Here is a 20481-nt window from a genome sequence, read left to right on the forward strand (position 1 = left end):
AGGGATGATTAGGTTCAGAGCACAAGGGTCCCCACTACTGTCTTCTCTTTCTGTTACCCTTCCTTCCTCCTTTCCATTCTCCCTTCTTGCTTTTGCTCCCTGGGTCTCTCTTACAAGCCTCCTTCTTGCACAAGGGATGACTCTGACAGGACTTCCTGGGTACTGAGGGAGGGAAGGCCTGTCAGTGAGAGTTAGGGCTGCCCCTTTTCTTCTAGCTCTTTCTGGGACAAAGCCCACAGCCTGGTGTCAGTAAATATACGTGGGTTTGTGGAGACCCCAGCAGTGATGGGAAAGAAGACAGGGGCTTTTAGTCTCTTGCTTTCCAGTCTGTTAGAGTCATCATTCTTAACCAAGGTTTGGGGTCAAAATTTGGGGCCCCAGTTTAGTGATGGAAACCCCAAGCTTCAAGGCTAGGCTGGTGCAAAACGGGGCAGGATAGCGGACAGGAAGTGGTGTGGCTGTGTGGGTGTGAAGGAGGGGCTTCCTCCCTCTGCGACACTTTCTATGCTGAGAGGACCTGTCTCAGTGCCTTCCCTCACCCCAACCCAGCAGACAGACACTCTGGGGCTTCATTCAGATGTTTGGAACAAGCAGAAGTTTGCATAGAACCAAGAAAATACAACCCTCAGCACAAGGGTCCCCCACTACCTTCTTCCCTCCCTTCAACTTGTCCACATTTCTTGTCTCTCCTAGAAAATAGTTTCTCAGGTTTATATGGAATTGTTACTTTTTCAGGGAACATTTGGGTTTTGAAACATCTGTCCATCTCCAGTTATCTTGGAGGGCACTTGACCCCCAGCACCCTAGGTTAATCTATTTTTGGTTCACTGCTTCTCAATGTACGGTTCTAACATCAAAAGTGGAGGCAGTCTTGGTCCTTCCTAAATTCAAGTTCAACTTCAATGAAAACACAGCCAGAGAGGGAGGAAGTCACCGAAGTTCAGCAGCTAATTTGAGTAAAGTTCTTGAGAGCAGACAAAGCAATTAGCATATTAGAGCTAAGTGGGTGGATTTGGGGGATATTTAGGAGACAATTGACAGGGCTTGTAGATTAATTTGGGGACTGAAGGAATAAATCAATTTCTGAGCAGCTGGATGATGGAGGCTTTTGTTATATAAAAACAACCTGAGAAGCATCTTTGAAGGGAAGATGGTGAATCCCTGTCAGAGCTTAGAACATGCTGAGCAGGACACACTGTGAGACATTCTGTGAGAGGCACTTCCTGGGGATCTGGATGTACAGTCTGTCCTCAGGAGAAAGACCTGGGTTCTGGGTATAGAGGTACCAGTTAGCAGCATAGGGATAGTGACTGAGGGTACAAGAAAAGGAGCCCCTTTTTTCCTGAGAAGAAGTAGGGGGAGAAAGAGGAAGGATGGTAGGAGCCAGCAGTATTGGCTGTTGGGAAGTGAAGGAGATAAAGGTTGAGATATGGCCATTAGGCTTAGAAATCAGAGCTTACTGGTGACCTCCAAGTGGGGAATCTCTGGGAAATGGTGCAAGTGAAGGCTAGATCTTATGTCAGAGACTGAGAATCACCAAAATCAGTTCCTTCCCCCAGCCCCCTAGCACTTAGCCAAACTCCATGTGACTGAGTTCTGGCCAGTGGACTGTGGTGGCCATGGGAGGAGAATCATGCACTGTCATCTCCAGGATGCAGCCCCTCACCCATCCTCTGTGCACACTCTCCTCCCTAAATCTCCAGTCAAAATAGAAGAGCTGGTGGGGAGACTCCAAGGTCTTGGGGACACAGGTCACAGGGCTCAAGAAAAATCAGTCCCATGGGAGCATGGACACCTGGGGTTAGCTGTGGAGTGGGAGAGCAGCCAGTCGAACAGCAGTGATAGAAGGGATCAGAGCAGGTCAGCAGTCAGAACAGATGAGTTTTAGAAATCAGGTCAGCTAGAGGGATCCTCAAGAACAGGCAAATCCTACCAACCAAAGTTGACAGCCAGTGCTTCCCGCAGGGCCTGCAAGTGCTGGAGTTGAAACACAGCAGTAGCAAAATGCTTGCTGCACAATGCTAGCTTTATGTGTCCATCCTCACAGCCACATTGGCCCCTGGGACCTGGCTGAGTCCACTCTACCCAGATGGGTTGTTCACCTGGACTGTACGGTCCTGGCCAGCCTTGAGCCAACAGGAACACATGCCACATTTGAACACCAGCAGAACAGGATCCGCCCTGACTCACATCCTTTTTGCATGACCCAGCCTGACTCTATTAGCTCAGCAGTCAGACCACCCGTGTTCTCAGCCTGGTTCTGCAGCTCTCCAGGAGAGACCTTGAGCAAGTCCCTTCCCCTCGCTACACCTGAATCCCTCATCTGCAGAGTGAAGGGATAGACTGGATGACTTTCGTGTCTCTTGTACTAAAAACATTGCACCCTGCTCCTGAAACAGTCGAATTCAGGAAATTTTGGTTGGTGCTTCCAGTAGGCGTTAGCCCTGTTCTCTGGCACCAGCCTTCCAATGCCTGAAGAGGAGATTTTGCAGCCTTGAGCTTATGCAAGTTAAAGGCGACCAGGCAGACCTCCACCAGAAGGGGGAGCCTCCCAGGAGAGGAGGGGGTGTTGATAACCTCTATGTCTGGAGTTAGCAAATCCTTCACCTTGGGAGGGTCTGCAAGGTGTTTTTCTCCCTTTCTACTTTTGTACCCATCTACATTTATAACAAATCATTTTCCTTTCTGTTCCCATTTCTTGTTCTGGTTATGACAGGATAGCTCCGCCTTCCACATCCCCCTTGAAGAAGGATGGGGACCATCTTCCCAGATTTTCTGGGTTGGCTTGGTTCTAACCTTTCCTAAGAGAATAGAGATGGACAGAACTTATGAGAGAAAATTGTTCCTTGCCTGGTATGGTAGCACACTCCTGGAATCCCAGCTCCTCCAGGAGGCTCAGGCAGGAGGATCACAAGTTTGCGGTTAGACTCAGCAACTTAGCAAGACTCTGTCTCAAAATTAAAAAAAAAAAAAGGACTAAGGAGACTGCTCAGTAGTAAAGTGCTCCTGGATTCAATCCCCAGTATCAAAAAGAAAAAAAAAATATTCCTCTTCTCATCTCCCATCATAAATTCCTCCCCATCAATAATAAGGGGACAGACTTTTCCAGGGATTCAGGCTAATATAAAGTAAGTTTGTCCTCTGATCCTATACCTACTTACAGAAGGGAAAGGTGACCTGGGAATAGACACAGCAGTTGGGAAAAAAGTCCTGGAATAGAAAATCTTACATGACAGTCTAGCATGGGTGTGAGCTGGCCAAGATGCAGGGCCAGCTGGGTCAATGACTTCTGAAGACACAGGGGTGCAGTGAAATCCTGCCCATTTATGCTTTGCCACAGCCCCCACAAGGGTGTCTCGGCCAACTATCATGGATGTGGCTTTGGAGGAGATGAACAGGAGAGGGAAACAAGACCCATGAGCTATGAAACAACGCAGGGAAGATGACCACCCCAGAAAGAGGAACTGTACTGTGCTCCTAAATTCCAACAACTTGGAGAAAGGAGAGACAATATCCATCTTTATTATTATCCCAATTCTAGAGGAAATGATCCTGCAGAAACCTACTAGCTGCCAAAGCAGATGAGAAGTGACTCCTGAGGCTGGCCTTTCAGCTGGTGGCCTTTCTGCTTGCTGCTCCAGGACGAAGAGTCAGGTGCCTACAGGTTGCCACCCTGAGCCAGGCTGCGGAGGCCACGACTGGCCCTGGAGCTCCTGGCCACAGGTGACCCTGCACACAGACGCAGAGGGAACCTCTTCCCCCAGGTGTGGAAATGATCAAGGCTCCTCGCTCAGCAGAGGAGGAGCGTCCTCGGGCTTCATCGCGGTAGACAGCTGGCCACAGGGTCCGGCCGAGGCACCTGCACAAAGTTCATGGGGCAGAGCAGCAGCGGGCACATCTTCTCGTGCTCCTTCAGCGCCTCGCTCAGGTGCCGTAGCTCCTCAGTCAGCTTCCCGATCTCCTTCCGCAGCATGGTGTTTTCCTGCTCCAGGCACTCGTACTCCTGTCGAGGAAAGGCAATAGGCATCTGGGTTCTGAGACTGCAGTCCCTTCCTGCGTCCTCCCAGCAGCTCTAAAGCGCACCTGCCGGAGAAAGCCTTATCCTGGACCCCTGTCCCCTCCACCGCTCACGTTTATTGGCTTACGGTTTGTTGGCTTATGTTCTCTTCTCCTCCCACTAGGATGAAAGGATCACGAGGACAGAGCTTTGTTTTGTTTTGTTTTTTTTTCAAGCAACTCTAGTGAGGAATAATTCATTTAATCAATCAATTAACTATATATTTTTTTTTATTTCATGTTTTTGGGAGAGGGGTTTCACTATGCTGCCGAGGCTGGAGTGCAGGGCTGTTCCAGCATCCCACTACTGCTCGGTTAAAGAGATTTGGCTTGCTCTGCTCCTGACCCGAGGGGGTTCTCCCCTTCTTAGGCAACCTGGTGATTCCTCTGCGGAACTTGGTGCTGATGCCGGTAGTGAACTCCTGGGCTCAAGTGATCCTCCTGCCTCGGCCTCCTGAATAACTGGAACTATAGGGGGAGCTACTGAGTCCCGCTGAAGAATAATTTACAAAAAATAAAATGCATCTATTTTAAAAGTGTATTTCAATGAGTGTTGACAAATGTATATGCCCATGTTGATCAATAACACATTTCCACCACTCCAGAAAGTTCCCTTAGATCCTTTTGTGTCAGTCCCCTCCAAGGCTGGCTGATCTGCTTTCTGAAGGTCTTTGCTGGATTCACACTACCCAGCACCTACCCCCAGCACCCAGAACAGACTCAGAAGGTAGCAAATGTTTGCTGATTGCCCAAATCAAAGCATGAATGCATGTGGCTTTGCTCCGGCACTATTCTGTTGTTTCCATCATATCAGAGTTCACAGAGGCTTAGAACTGCAGGGAATCAAAGAGTACCCTTTGCACAACCCACACAATGTAGAAACCTTCCATAGGTAACTCTAGCCCCTGCATCTATCTTGGGCTGGGCAGTCCCACCTTCAAAGGATTGCCCTTGTCATTTCTGAGCAGCTCTATTAGAAAAAGCTGTTTGTTGTAGCAATCCCAAATCTCTCTCTTCTTCAAACCCACCTATTGGGCTGGGTTCCACCTAATGGAACCACATAGAGTAAATCTAATACTTTTTTTCAACATCGCAGTTCTTGAAATGGCAGGGACAGCCCCACACCACTTCCCGTTAGGTATTCTCTGAGCCCAACTGTCTCAGGTTCTCTGAGTTCCTTGTGGCAGAACTACCAATGCCTCTGCTCTCCTGGACATCATCCCTGACACACATTCCAAGTTGCCAGAATCTCTGAGAAAACATCACTCCTTGAATGCAGTGCATGATTCTGGGGATCATGCAAAGGGAAAATTCCTGGCAGAGGCCTCCTGTGCACCAGACCTAAAATGCTGGGGATTCTCCACAAGCTTGCAGAGAGCTCCGTCAGCATGTGCTGTTTTTCTGTCTCTACTTGGGTGATGATTGATATTCTGGACCTGAAGGGTACAGCTTTACATCTTTCTCCCCTGAATTTCATTCTGTTCATTTGAGCTTCTTTGAGCCAAGCAAAATCTATTGGAATCATAATTGTTTCATCTCATGGACCACTTTAAGCCGTCCAATAACTTGATAAGCAGTTCTTTCTTTTCTTCATCCAAGTCATCAATAAGTTCTCCAACACCCACTCATGGCAGAGCCCTCCAGAATGCTAACAGCAACTATCTCAAGGCTGACAACTGTATTTAAATCTTGCTACAATGTAGTTTTCATTTACATCTAGCTTGATTTGTATGATTAGGCTTTGTTGCCCCCAGGCACACCATGCATATCCTGAGCTGGGGACTCCCTGTTATTACCCATCACACTCCTTTCTTGATAGTGATCTTTAAGAAAAGTATCACTAAGGAAGTCTTATCTGATAGCCCCTAAAGAAACCTGCAAGTTCTCATCCCTACCCCTTTGCTCATGAGGTTCTCCTCAAGTGGACCACCTTCCTCTTTTTCCCATATAGGCCCACTACCTCCAGGAAGGTTTCTCTAATTGCAGCTTCTATAAAACCTACATCTTTTATTATGAGTTCTATTCAGGTCTTGTATCATCTTCAATCTCTCTTATAGTAAATAAAATCTCTCCTCAAAGATCAGAAATGCTTAACACCTAGGATCTTCTGCTACCCTCTTCTCTACCTCCACTCCATGCACCACAGAGCCAGCATCTAGAAGCTCAGCAACTCCTTAAACCTTATCCTCTATCTTCTCTTGCCCTTTCCTCCCTCCCTCCCCACCGAGTACATGCCTCTCTTTCAGAACCAGGGCCCCAGAGGAGTGGCACACAGAGATCATCTCAGCCATTCCTCCACCTCCTGCCCATTACGGAAAGGTTTGCAGGGTGTTCCAAAATACTGTCCAGGACAGCAGGCTTCATTCTCCCTGCTCCCGAACCAGGCTTCTCAGAGTTAGTTTGGCTTCACTAGCAGAATGGGCCTTCAGTCCCTACCCTTGCCCACCATCCCCAGTTCTTTGTGATCTTTTCTGACCTCTGACCAGCTCTAGACCTGGAGTCAGAATTCAGTCTATAAACTCAGCAACAAGCCCTTCATGGGCAAGGGGAGGGTCTGGATGTAAGGACAGGAATAGAGACTGTGGCATCATGGGAAGCTTGCATGCAAGCAGAGAGATGAAAGAGGTTGTGCATGCCCACACACACACACACACACACAGGCCACACACACACACACACACACAGGCCACACACACTCTACTCTGCGACTGGAACTGCCCTTCACCTTCAAGTAAAGTTGATGGTAGATCTGAATGGTTCCAATGAGATAACATTTTAACTAGATTCCAAAGAACAGGTAGTTTTCTTCCTCAGGCAGAATATCTCAAAACTGCCCTTTTACGGTTATTTTTTTTTTCCTCTGAGTTTCTGAGCTTTGTCTCTAGAAGCCACAAGAAGCCCTGAGGCCTAACACCTTCCTGAGGTACCACTACTACGTTCCCCAAACCTCTGCTCGGAAAGTCTTCAGAGCTAGCTGCCTGTCACAAGTCACCAAGCAGGCCCGTCGTCTGCCTTCTCCACAGGGACTTTCTCTTCTGGGATTTAGGTTTTACTCATAAATCTGCTGAGGGACTTTTACTGAGCTGAAGGAATAAGAAGGAGAGAAGCAGTGAAAATCTTCAGGTGAGACCAGTTCTATACAAATGAAGAGGAGCTGAGAAGGGGAGGAAGAAGTGGCCAGAGAAGACTGAACGGAAAGAAAAGGGAAAGAATGAAACCCGCTTCAGACAAAGAAGAGATGACTACATTTAACATAAATAAGGAATGAGAAGGAAACACTAAACTCATGTGATTTCCAAAGAGATGATCCGTCTAGCTTGAATCCTGGCGAGCTGTGAACCTGTTGCGGGAGGGAGGTTTCAGGTCACTGTGCTGCCACCCTGGGAATTTGCCAGGTCATAGCCTCAGAGCAGAGACCTAAAATTAGAGGCAGTGAAATCACTGCAAATCCCAATTCTGCCTCAGAAATTAAGCTGCCTAAGGCAGTGGTTCTCAGTTGGGGCAATTTTGGCAGTCCCCAGTTGAAGACATCTGAGAAAATTTGCTGATGTCTGCAGACAGTTTTGTTTTTTCACAGATAGGGGAGGGAGGTGATATGCATCCAGTGGGTTGAGGCAGATGTTGCTCGGTGTCCTATGGTGCACAGGACAGCCCCCCAAACAAGAAATTGTCTATCTCCAAATATCAACAGTATTGAGGCTGAAAAAAACTAAAAGAGGTTGAGTGGGGAACTGTCTGGGGGTTGCCAGAGTTCAGTCTTCTAAGGAAGAAGACGGAATTGAGATTGGTAGAGAAGCTGATATGAGTACCAAGGACCAAAGACGATAATTCTGGTGTGAAAGAAAGGAGGGGTAGGAAAAGACCACCAGGAGGACACAGCCAAACACAAACCCAATTTTCATAAGTGAGCCAACTGAAGCTCTGCGAGGCACAGTGACATGTCCAAGGTCACATAGACTTGGGATCTGATGCCTATGTCCAGGTCAACTGCAACTCTCAGGCAGCATCAGCAATTTTGCTCTTGGATGGCAGTGCCTGGGTCTGAATTCCCCTGTGGTGGTTACCAGAAGTAAGAGGCCATGAGATTTCAGGACTTTACAATTTACCCCTTCCCGAGCCTTAAGCTGATGCACTTCCCAGCAGATGCTGTGTCATCAGCAAGGACTGTACAAATTAGTGTCATAATCAGTTTCTGAACCAACTGGGTACTGACATGAAACATTCTCTTAAAACATGCAATGTCTGAAAGAACCATGGCAACACATACCACAACGGTATTGCCCAAGTACTTTGTCAGTTTTGTGACATTTAGGGCTCTTGGGGATGGCATTGCTGCCTTCCTTTTCTGACTCAAAATTCTTTCTCAGTCTGACATGTTTGGGTGCCTGGTCAAACCAATCTGACCCATTTCTGAGCCAACTTCCAGCTCCTCTCAGAGAGCCTGGCCCATCACTTGGGTGCCACTTGTGAATGTGGATTCCGGTGTGCGCCAGATGTTCAGAGATGGATGGAGGTCTAAAGCCCACGAGAGGCGTAAGCGCAGTGAAGGGATGATTTGAAAACGGTGAACAGGGAGGGTCACAGACACCTGCTGGGAATTGCTTCTCATTGCCACCGTCCAATTGCCAGCAACTGACCCATGGCCTGGGGGACACTCTGAGAAGTGAGCCCAGCTCTTCTCTCCCCGGGCTCCCCTGGCCTATCTCACTTTGATGGAATCATCTGTCTTTCAAGATGGAGAACTGGAAGCAGAGGGAAATGGCCAAGAAACTCAAAACAGTAGAAGCCGAAGGAATGTTTTCAGGTTGCTAGAGGTGACAGGGGCTCAAAAATAACTGGGTGTGTGAGTAAGGTGAACAGAAGAGAAAAGTGGTAATTTTAAACAAAGCAGGCTCTGATCATTACCCGTGGAGGTATTCGAGAAAGGCAAGTGAAGAGTCTGAGCTACTTTGACATTAGGAATTCCACACAGTGCTGGGATAGGGGAGCCAATGAGGAAAGTCCTTTTGCGGGACTACTATCTTTAGCAGGGACCAAGCAGCTTCCTGAGTCCCTGAAAACCTCCTAGTGATCTGGTGGGTTTTGCTCTCAGTGACTCCTTCCTGGATGTGACCTGGGAGCCCCAGGTGTCTCCAGGGGCTTTCTGCTGTGACCCATATAAGTGTGCTAAGTGTTCTGCCCTCAGGCCACTGGAGCGTAGTAATTCTTTACCACATTCTTTCTACAGTCATCTTCACCTCTAGTATGTAGATTTAGTCATTTAACGTCCTACCACTAAACTGCTGGCCATACAGAAAAGGGATTCCTGTAATCATGAAGCCTTCCTGGTAGGAGGCCGGAAATCCACAGGGAAGGAATTATTCATGAGGAACCTTTTGGTCCAGAGGTGATGTTCCTCTCATTCTGCAAAAAGTTTGGGATGCATTTTTACTTTCCTAAGCCATTTGCTTACCCCCTGATACCTTCTTTGTGAAGGTATCACAAAGGTATCACAAAGTAGCTAAGGTATCACCTTAGCTACTGAGGTAAGGTGAGGGGTAGTTTTGGGGTCTGTATATAGAGAGAGCCAGTGTCCTGACTTTGACACTGTGTTTCTCAACAGGGCTGCCTTGCTGAGGTGATCTGCCGGTGGTGTATATTCTGACGTATGCCTCAGGCCACACTGAGGAAGAGGAGAAGGGGGTGTTCTTTCCTGTAGGGACTGGGCTCCAGATCAAGCCACACCAGTTATGGAAAGGACAGAAGCAAAACTGTCAGGCAACCAGAGCCTATGGGTAAGAGGACAGGAAGGGGCCCCATGGAAGGCCTCATGGTTCAAGAGGGACCAGAAAATAGCAGCTCAACTCACAATAGCTAAACTATGGAATCAACCTAGGTGTCCTTCAGTAGATGAATGGATAAAGAAAATGTGGTATATATACTCAATGGAATATTATTCATCTTTAAAGAAGAATGAAAATTATGGTATTTGCCAGTAAATGGATGGAGTTGGAAAATATCATGCTAAGCAAAATAAGCCAATACCAAAAAACCAAAGGCCAAATGTCTTCTCTAATATGAAGATGCTAATTCACAATGGGGTGGCACTAGAAAAGAATAGAGTTACCTTAGATTAGGTAGAGGGAAGTGATGGGAGGGGATGTGGGGACAGAAAGGATTGTAGAATAAAACAGACATTATTACTTTATGTGTAAATGTGAATGCATGACCATTATGCTTCTGCAACACGTACACTCAGAAAAATGAGAAATTATATCCCATGTATGTATGATATATCAAAGTGCATAAATGCATTCTCCTGTCCTGTGTAACTAATTAAAACAAATAAGAAAATTAAATTAAAGAAAGAAAAAAGAGGGACTATAAAGGGGTAAATGTGGTTCCCAGGCACCTGGTTCACTTAATTATCAAATCCAACAATGTTAGAGATTGAGAGAGAACCCATGCTTCATCTGGGGGTCTTTTTTGACAATGCAATAGAGCCAAATGAATATTTTTCTTTCTTTTTTTCAGTGCTGGAGATGGAACCCGGGTCTCTCAAATGCTAGGCAAGTGTCCTACCACTGAGCTACATCTCCAGCCAATAAGCTTTATGAATATTCATTCTACCTTCTGTGGTAGATGGAATAATGGCCCCTCAAAGATGTCCATATCTGGATCTCTGGAACCTGTGTCTGTATCGCCTCACATAGCAGAGGGGACTTTGCAGATGCAGTTAAGCCGAGTAAAGTGAGAGATTGTCCTGGATTACCTAGGCAGGTATAATGTGATCATGTGGGTCCTTGTGTGTGAAAGAGGAGTTAGGAGAATGAGCAGGAGATGTGATGATGGAGCCAGTAACAGAGTAACAGCACGGAGAAGACTTGACTGGCCATTGCTGTGTTTGAAGATGGAAGGGGATCACAACCTGAGGAACATGGAAGCCTCTAGAAGGTGGAAAAATCAAGGAAACAGATCTTCACCAGAGCTTCCAGAAAGAATGCAGCCCTGATGACACCTTGATTTTAGCCCAGGGACGCGCATCTCAAAAGGTCCAACTACCAACACTCTAAAATAGTAAATTTGTTGTTTTATGTCACCACATTTGTAAGAATTTGTTACAGCAGTTTAAAAAGAAAAAGAAAAAGAAAAAATTAACATGCTTTCTGTGGGAAATCTTGCACTTCCCAAGGACAGGAATGAGATCTTCTTCTTTTTGTGACCCAAAAGTCTTGCCCACAGAAGTGCTTAATAAATATTTGTAGAATGGATCTACTTGAACTACTCCATGAAAGATCTTGTTCAAGACACTTAGCCACCACTGTATACATAATCACTCAGGACTTACAATTGATAATACACCTGACTTGGACTGGAAACTTCTCAAGGGCTCTTGTTGTCCAGCTGTTCAGACCAGTATACATGGTCTGAATGAAGGGCCATGAACTAACTGTGAGCCACAAGCCCCCTCTGGGGGATATTTGGTAACGCGAAGCTAGAACCACAATTGCCTCAGGAGCAAGGGGGAAGGAAGAAAGGAGGCAAAGGGTATTGTAATTCTTCCGTAAAAATTTTACAGAATAAAGGATGGAAAGGCCTTCCCTGACTCTAGTCTGGACACTCTAGTCTCTTTATAGGGCCAACTATCCTACTCAGGAAAGAATCTGACATCTATAACTTTGCCACACTGTAAATTTACATTGGTGTGTCATGTCTCTCTGGGGTATGTGCATTCAGAATTTGTTCTCTGTGCACTGCTAGAAGACTTTTTTCAGAAATTTTCTTCTCCTTCTCAATTATACATGAGTGTCTGTGCTGTCAATGTTCCAGAATGTTCTTGCTGAATCAATCTATGATGAGAAAGCATGGCAGGAAACAGTGAAACTAAAATCTTTAATTAAGCACATCTACTCCATGCAGAGACTGCCAGGAAATTCCTTGGATAGATCTCAAGTGCTTTTGAGGTCAGTTCCTGGTATGCACAGTTGCCATTCCCAGCCATGGGATTCCATGGGTTTATACTTAAGGACTGAGGAAAATGAAATGGTTGAAGATAAATCCCAGTCTGGGGTCTGCATGTGCCCACTGAAAAGTCATGTATTGGAAACTTGGTCCTATATGCAGTAGTGTTAGGAAGTAAGACCTTTGGGAAGTGATAGTATCATGAAGGTTTTGCTTCTGTGAAAAGATTAATCTATTAATGGGTTATCATGAGAATGGCTTTTTATAAAACAAATTCTTTTGGTTTGTTTGCCCTGACATCATGTGATACCCTCTGCCATGTTTTAATGCAGCAAGAAGGCCCTCACTAGATGCAAAGCCAATGATGGCATCTTGCTTTTTGAACATCCCAGACTCTAGAACTTGAGCCAAATAAACTATTCTTTATAAATTACCCAACCTGTGGCAGTCAGTTATAGCAACAGAAAACAGACTCAGACACCAGGCTTCTGATATGAGTGATAAGAAATGTGGCTGGTTTACTATAATGTGAAGATCCTGTGAAGACAGTCTCAGAGTGAACAGACTTGGCACTCCATTATGAATGTGGTTCATCCCAGGAGCCTGCAGCAGACCCATCTGGAGACGTCTAAGCAAATGGTGTGGTTTGGGTCTAGGGCATTTATTAATGTTTGAAGCTGATGTTCTGAAGAACAGATTAGTAGATAAATAAATAAATCTTCCAGTGTGAGATTAAGAAACAGCAGAGTCTGAAGCCCTGATCAATACCATCATTTAAGAAAACAAAGATAGAAAAGTTAACAAAGAAATTAAAAAAAAAAGATGAAGAGGATCATGATAACTAGGAAATGCAGTCTTTTAGAGGCAAGAGGAGAAAGCTTCAAGAAGGAATGAATGAAAGGTATCAAAAGTTTCAGCAAGATCAAGGAGGATAAAAACAGGATGAAGCTCCTGTTGGCCTCCAGGACAGCAACTTCTGCAGGGGTATATGTGTCTACATGCATTAGGTAGAGGAAGAAGAAGCAGGAATGAAATTATAGAAGAGGAATCAATCGAAACCAAAGGCACAGAGACAGCAAGCATAAGCTATTCTTTTTTTTTTTTTCTTCAGTACTGTAGATGGTACCCAGGAACTTGCATGTGTGTGAGGTAGGCACTCTACCCACTCTACCACTGATCTACACCCACAGCTAAAAGTGGATACTGTTTTTAAGAAGAAGAGGTGTGTTTGGTGCAGTGGCATACACCTGTAATCCCAGCAGCTCAGGAGACTGAGACAGCAAGATTGCAAGTTCAAAGCCAGCCTCAGCAAAAGTGAGGCACTGAGCAACTCAGTGAGACCCTGTCTCTAAATGAAATACAAAATAGGGCTGGGATGTGGCTCAGTGGTTGAGTGCCCCTGGTTCAATCCCCAGTACCAAAAAAACAAACCAAAAACAAAACAAACAAACAAACAAACAAAAAAAAAAACAGACAAGTGAAGGAAGAAAAGAAATGGAGCAAGAACTTGAAAGACAATCAGAATCAAGGAGGGGAATTTTGGGGGGCTGGGGTTGTGGCTCAGTGGTAGAGCGCTTGCCTAGCATGTTAGAGGCCCTGGGTTCAATCCTCAGCATCATTTAAAAAAAAAAAAAAGGCCCTTTGTCTTGTTTTATAATGCAAGAAACTTAAATGTGAGAGGCACCCCGTGGACTGGGGAGAGATGAAGAGGTCCACAAGCAAAGAATCAGAACACTGGGCTGGAAAGACCCAGCAGAATCAGATGTGTGCAGAATTTAGTAACGACAAGGACATTGTTATGGGCAGAGCGTGGCTCCTCCTCATGGCTCTCATGTGGTTCTGCCCCACCACACAGTCTCACCTCATGGAGTTTGTCAGCCTTCTGGGTCTGCTTCTTCCGACTTCTCTGAGCAGCAACTCGGTTTTTTTCTCTCCTTCGGACCTTCCTGTCATCATCCTCAGGACTCTGGGGGATGACATTTGGGGAGGTGTGATGTCGATGCCCTTGCCTTGCCTTTGTCTGCCCTCTTTCTTCTCTCTGAACGTCACTCACGGAGCGCCAGCATTTCCTTTATTACTGATGTTGCTCCATCAGCGGGCTAATGGTAGCTTCTTAAGGGGCACTCACTGCATGCTGGGCCTCTGCTTAGCTGTTAGTCCCCAAGACTGCCCTGAGAAATGTGTACTGTGGCTGTCATTTAAAAGATGAGCAATAAGAGGGCTGGAGGTGCTAAGTGTGGTGGTGCACACCTGAAATTCCCACCTGGGAGGCTGAAGTAGGATGATTACAAGTTCAAGGCCAGCCTGGGCAATTTAGCAAGATCCTGTCTCAAAATAACATTTGCAAAAGGTTAGGAATACAGGTCAGCGTGCTTGCTATCATGAGTGAGGCCCCGGGTTCAATCCTCAGTACTAGGGTAGGGGAAGGTAAGGGCTGCAGCTGAAGCTGTAGCTCAGTAATAAAGGGCTTGCCTAGCATGTGTGAGGCCCTAGATATTCTATAAAAGAAAGATGAGGAATAAGAAACTCAGATAGGTTAAGGAACTTGCTCCAGGTATCACAGCTAGTATGGGGGTAAGTGGGAAGTGGAACTCAGGTCTGTTAGTCTTCAAACCAACGTTCACAAACCTCTATCCCACAAAGGCGTAGGCCTGGAAGAGTTGTGGTGTAAGTGTTGCTCATCTGAGCCTGGGAAAACTGGAGGCCATCTGCTCTCTGGAACTTGCTGTGTGTCAGCTCTTACACCATCACACTAGCAGGTACTTTTGATACTATGGGCAAATCATGGTTACACACTTGTAACTGATTGCAACTATATAACTCTACCAATGCACACCCCTAACAATGTGCTCATTTGAACAATGCCTGACTGATATTTTGCTTTGGAGGTCAGAGTAAATAAAAAATCCAATCCATGATATGTCCTGAAAGCCTTGCTATCAATGAGATTCAGCCAAATGGAGTCAAGTCCTTCAAGAGATACTGTGAAACAGGCAGGCAGAATAACACACTTACCATGGTAAAGACACTTCACTCATTATAGGAAACACGAAAAAGAACAGCAATATTTGCTTTCCAGAACCCCATGAGAAGATACCAAGGGAGAAAAAAAAATATTACTCTTAAGGGTTTTAAAAAACAAGAGGTGAATGGGGTACAAATCAAAGAAAGCTCCTCAATTATTACTATTAATGAAAGCAAATATCAAAAACACCTAATAATGATATTTTCAGTTATCATTTTATTTAGTCTTATATTCTGAATAAGAAAGACACACACCATCTCTCCAATTACTGAAGGTAAGAATTTCCAACATATGCAAAAATAAAAGGAGAAGAATAAACAACATACGTAACAAATAGAAGTGGCCTGGAGACAATGCTGCAGGGTACAGAGATGGTGTAAAAATGTAGTACATATCCTGAACATCACAGGGCAGGGACATGTGGTGTAGAATATGGAACTTTAGCATAAACTTTACAATCTCACTGATCCTAATTTTGTATTATCAATAAGACCTTGGGTAGATGGTTTAAATTTTCTGAATTTCCAATTTTCTCATTAAGTGTGATACATTCATTCTTTCAATAAATATAACTGAGCATCTACCATGTGCCAGGCATTCTCCTAGGCACTAGAAATACAAGCCCAGAACAACGGGTCATTGACCTCTGCTGCTTTCTGCCAAAAGGCCTGAGGTTTGGGGCTAGTGTACCATGCAATTAGACTTTGTCCTAAAACTCCCTATACACAGTATGCTCTCCAGCAGTTACTAGTCTTTGTTGAGGTTGCTATTTTTAATTGAATCTCTGACAGTACTTGTCACTAAATCATGTCTTTCTATTCTCCATAATAAAAAAGGCATAGGACACACAGGATTGACATGCATCCTGCCCTCTGGGAGCTAACCCTCTAAACTGGTAACCCTCACCTATCATATGTGGTCACACCTGCCAACCTGACAGGAACATTTAATTAAGGCAGAGAGGTTTGCAAAGTCAAGAAGTATTTATATATTAATGATATCTCATTTAGACCTCATAAAAACTCTGAGATGTTGTTATATTTTTATAGGTGGGTTAACTGTGGCTTGGAATCATCAAATTATCAAGATTATTGAGCCTGCGTGGCCAAGGTGAGACCCAAACTCAGATCTCTGTGACATTCTAGTGTCACTGGATGACACTATGTGCTTGGGAGGGGGCAGCCATAAGAATAAAAGACTCAATCCTGATCCTAAAGCAGCTGGGTGCAATGCCTCCTAATGGCCATCTCGGCGGGAAACATGATTTCAGTTTCCTGTCTGGCGCAGTTGTAAAAGTTGCTGGGGACAACGCAGAGGACTGACTGGATGGACGTAAGGGGTTTTCACCAGCGCTGGGGTGAAGTCTGCTCGCGGAGGGGTCCCTATCGAATACTGCTAGCTGAACCATTCTGTTCCCCATACGGGCGGCAACAAGGAGGTTGGATGTGGGGACGTGGGGACGAACCGCAAATTCAGTCTTTGGACCGAATTCCCCCACCTGGCGCTCTAGCTCACTCCTGGAGCGGCGGGTAAGAGCCAAGCACGTGAAAAGTAGAGTGGGAGCTGATCGCCCCGCAGGACCCGGGCTGCGCCGGACGCCCCACGTGCGGGTGAGCGCAGGTTGCCGGGCCCATTTAGGTATAGGCGCCCTCAGGTCTTCACGGTCGGAGGCACTGAAGCTATCCTAGGCGCCGCCGACACCGAGCTTGAGCTGGGCGACCGGACACATCGGGGGCCCCTGAGTCCTCCCCCACCTCCCGCCCCACTCTCGGTCGTCCGGTGCTAGGGGATGCGCCCTACACCCCCGCACCTTCGCGGTCACCACCCGGAAACTCCAGCACCCACCTCCTGCTTCCCCGCCGCGTCCCTCGCCCCTAGCCCAGCTAGGCATCAGTGCCCTCGCGCCCCTGAGGTCCTCCCTGCGCGCCTCGTCCACTACCTGCGGCTGCGGCTGATTCCCAGGCGCCGCGACGCTCCTCTGCAGGACGCTACTGTCGGTCAGGAGCCCTTGCGACATGCCGGGCGCTCCTCTGCTCCGCCCCGCCCCGCCGAGCAGCCTGGCGGAGCAGCGGCCGCCCGCCCCGCCCGCGGCGCCCTGCACGCGGGGCACTGCCTACCGGTGCTCTCGCGCCCTCGGCATCCTCGCGCCCCGGCACCTGCCGGCCGTCGGCCCTCCGCCCCGCCCCCTCGACTTCCCGCTCTCCCGGCTCCACCGAGCACTGCGCGCTCGCGAGGCCACCCCACCCCTCCCCCAGGCCCAGCACGCTGTCCTTCCCGTCCCCAAGTCCGCCCCGCCCCCTCTGTCTCCCACCCCCGCCTGATTTCCTCCTCTCCCCGCCCAGTTGTTGCACCTCGGGGTCCCAAATCCCACCCCTGTCGCGGCTTTCCGCTGCGGCCCCTCGCTTCATGGAAGTCACGTGGTGGCTCTGAAACCCAGGGGGGGGGAACGCGAAGCCCACCCACAAGAGGTGACGCCGGGCGGATGGGGGTCAGGGAGGCACGGCGCAGCCTTTGGGGTCCTTCGAACGCTCTAGAGGAACTCGAGTTGGGAAACTCAAGTGGGTGGATTTGGGGTTGGTGGTTTTTTTCCCCCAGTCTCATCACGACATCTTCCTGCGCATGGGCCACGCCTCCCCGCCACCCCCTAGCGCGGGTCACAGCCTCGGGGGGGACTTTCTCCAGGGCGATCTGTCACCTGGGAGAGCCACTCTCACTCCTTCCGCAGCCCGGGAGGCGCAGGCGGGAGGCGGGGTCAGCCGGCTTCACAGAGTCCCCACTGCACACCCCAAAGCCACGGGCGTCCCAGGGCTTTTCTGCGGAGAGCACCTATCCTTTTTCACCTCGTCCCTCCCGACTGGGCCAGAGAACTAGGCGGGGCGGCACCTTGGGTGAATTCCCTGAGTGGAGGGTGAGCAGGAGCAGAAATGGTGACAGGCTTTTCTGAAAGCAAATCTGCCGCGTTGGACGTCACTTGACAGATTCGGGGATGTGGGCCCGCCACGCTAAGTTTGAAAGGACTAGATCTTTTTTCAGATTAAGGTGGCAGGTGTGGCAAGATTAGGTGTGTGAATGTCACTCTCGTGCCATACTGGACACGGGTAGAGGTATGGAGTGTTTGCCTCCACTTGCCTACCTGTTAAAAATAAGAAGCCAAGATGATTGTATTCAGCAAAGGAAAACTAGTGGTTACAAGTTTGTCTTCTACTTGCTGTGAGCATCGGGAAACAAAGATAGCCTCGAATCTGGGTGGACCGGTGGGACCTAGTTCAGAAGTGCCTTCTGTGGTAGTCACTTTGGCCCTGGACGCAGCAGTGTGTGGATAGTAGAGTCTGTCTGATTTCTAGTGTACATGGCTCCGCCAGGATTTAAGACCCTCCCTTTGCTAAAACTTTCAGAGGAGCTTGCATGAACTTGGCTGCTTGGCTGCTGGCAAGAAAGCTAGTGGAGATTCTGACAGGGGCTTCGGCCAACCGAGGACAGAGGAGGAGGTGCGAGGCAGAGGGAGGACAGAGAATGGTCGCAGCACTATAGACATCGTGCTGCACACAACACTAGCAAGGTTGCAGGGCTGAGCCATTGTAGCCCGGGTTTTCTGCCTAGGTTTCTTTTCTCATCTCCGTTTTATTTCATCACTGAACTTAACTCATGGTTGCCTTGGGATATTACTTTTGCATCTCACTCAGAACACACAATGTGCCTAGCACAGCGCTCTGCACACAGCGCTTGCAGTAGTCAACTGAGAGTCGCCTTTCTTGAAAAATTCAAAGGACTCTAAAAAAACAAGAAAACCTCTGTTGCAGATTTCATAATGTTCAGAAGTGCTTTCATTCCCCAGTGTTGGTTATGAAAGGAAAGGGCAAGGTAAAAACCCATTGGACATTTAAGTGAACTTCCATGCTTCATTCCATTACCTTTTCTGTTCCTGCTGAACAACACCACATTCTAAGTTCTTTGGAGCCACTTCTTCCCATGTCTCTCCCCTTGGGTCCTGGGACTATGTCCCAGCACAAAAGAACTCTTCATATAGGATGAGGGTTCTCCTTATGTTATGCTTAATGGAAGAGATCAATTTGATATACATATCATACATCAGAATTAGTGGATTAAATAGATACAGAAATAAAAATCAGGGAGAAATAAGTCCATATTAATGCCCTGGGATTAGGACAAGGAGAGGATTTTCTAAAACTATGCTTGATAGAGAAATGACATTGGTAAGATATGAACTATGTAAAGTGTTAAACTGTTTTCAGTGACAGCATAACTAGAAATTTAAAACAAATCGAAAACATATAGTGCTTATGATCAACGATTAAACTATTAAATATATTAACTATTTAATATAGCCCATGAAAAGAAATCAGAAAGGGGCTAAAGTTGTGGCTCAGTGGTAGAGCACTTGCCTACATGTGTGAGGCATCTGAGTTCGATCCTCAGAACCATAAATAAATAAATGTTCACTGACGACTTTAAAAAAAAAGCCTTTATACTCAGTCATTCCCATCATTTAATAATAAAAAAAGAAAAGGAATCAGAAAAATACTGAGACAACCCCACAAAGGTAAATTGCACCAGTGACAATGAACTGGCATTTCCCAACAGAGAAAATAATCAAGGAAAATAGAGAAGAAAATGCATGTGAAAATAAGAATCCTCTTAAAATATTAAATTGGCAAAATACCTACTGGAAATTAGTAAATAGTTGCCGGCATCATTATAAATCAGTGCAAATCTATTAGAAAGCAATCATATGATAACTTTTAAGAATTATAAAAGTCATCATTTGACTCACTTTTCCCACTTCTGTAAAATCATCCCAGGAAGATCATTGAATATACTCAGGAGAAAAATACTCTATTCACTAAAAGTTCATAACATTTTAAGAGTGAAATTTTGTAAGTAATATGAATGTCCAATTATAGTTGAATAGCTTACCAAATTATCTCACAGTATAGAATATACCCTTAAAAGTTACAAGAATGCGGACAAATTTGTTATATGGAAGATTCATTTGAAGTGAGGTAAAGAGAGGGGGAAAAAATGAAGATACCAAAAATCAGAAAGGGACTGAAGTTGTGACTCAGTGGTAGAGCACTTACTTAGCATTTTAAATAAATGTATAACATGTATAAAAATCTATGCATATGAAAAAAGATTGGAAGAAACTATACCAAGTGGTAGCATTTTTCTTGTGATAGTGAAATACTAAGTAATTTCTTTTGAATTCTTCTTGAACTATTAAGTAATGTCTTTTAAACTTTTTTGGAAAACTGTTTTGTGTTCACATCTTCAAACATTTCATATTCATAAGTAATACACATATGTTCATATTATTCCCTTCCCTGGTACTATACTCATTTGCCACATGGGAATGCCAGCACTTCTCTGATCAAGAAGAATATGTCCTACCAGCCTGTTTTTCCTGTTTTTCTGTAATATTTTCTGGTTCATTTCATCCC

At 46.3% G+C, this 20481-nt stretch overlaps 1 protein-coding gene across 1 annotated transcript; it reads right to left on the reverse strand.

The window, feature by feature from the left end:
• Nucleotides 1-3497: 3497 nt before the first annotated feature.
• Batf3 (basic leucine zipper ATF-like transcription factor 3) lies at nt 3498-17174 on the reverse strand. Its single transcript, XM_046438490.2, has 3 exons — nt 16962-17174; nt 13859-13963; nt 3498-4003 (listed from the first exon to the last, which is right to left on the reverse strand). Exons 1-3 carry the CDS (start codon nt 17037-17039, stop codon nt 3818-3820), a joined length of 369 nt encoding a protein of 122 aa, XP_046294446.1. The 5' UTR covers nt 17040-17174; the 3' UTR covers nt 3498-3817.
• Between the last annotated feature and the right edge of the window lie 3307 nt (nt 17175-20481).

This window comes from Marmota monax, unplaced genomic scaffold (assembly GCF_021218885.2).
Source record: "Marmota monax isolate L192 unplaced genomic scaffold, Marmota_monax_Labrador192_F-V1.1 WCK01_AAM20220418_F8-fsc00118, whole genome shotgun sequence".
In the NCBI taxonomy this organism is placed as follows: Eukaryota; Metazoa; Chordata; class Mammalia; order Rodentia; family Sciuridae; genus Marmota; species Marmota monax.

What these genes read in the sequence shown, in the direction of transcription:
- Batf3 (XM_046438490.2), bottom strand. Translation starts at nt 17,039, where the DNA reads ATGTCGCAAGGGCTCCTGACCGACAGTAGCGTCCTGCAGAGGAGCGTC. An exon ending in GGAATCAGCCGCAGCCGCAG is followed by an intron (nt 13,964 to 16,961) that starts GTAGTGGACGAG and finishes GTCATCCCCCAG; the next exon opens with AGTCCTGAGGATGATGACAG. An exon ending in AGGCTGACAAACTCCATGAG is followed by an intron (nt 4,004 to 13,858) that starts GTGAGACTGTGT and finishes TTTCCTCGACAG; the next exon opens with GAGTACGAGTGCCTGGAGCA.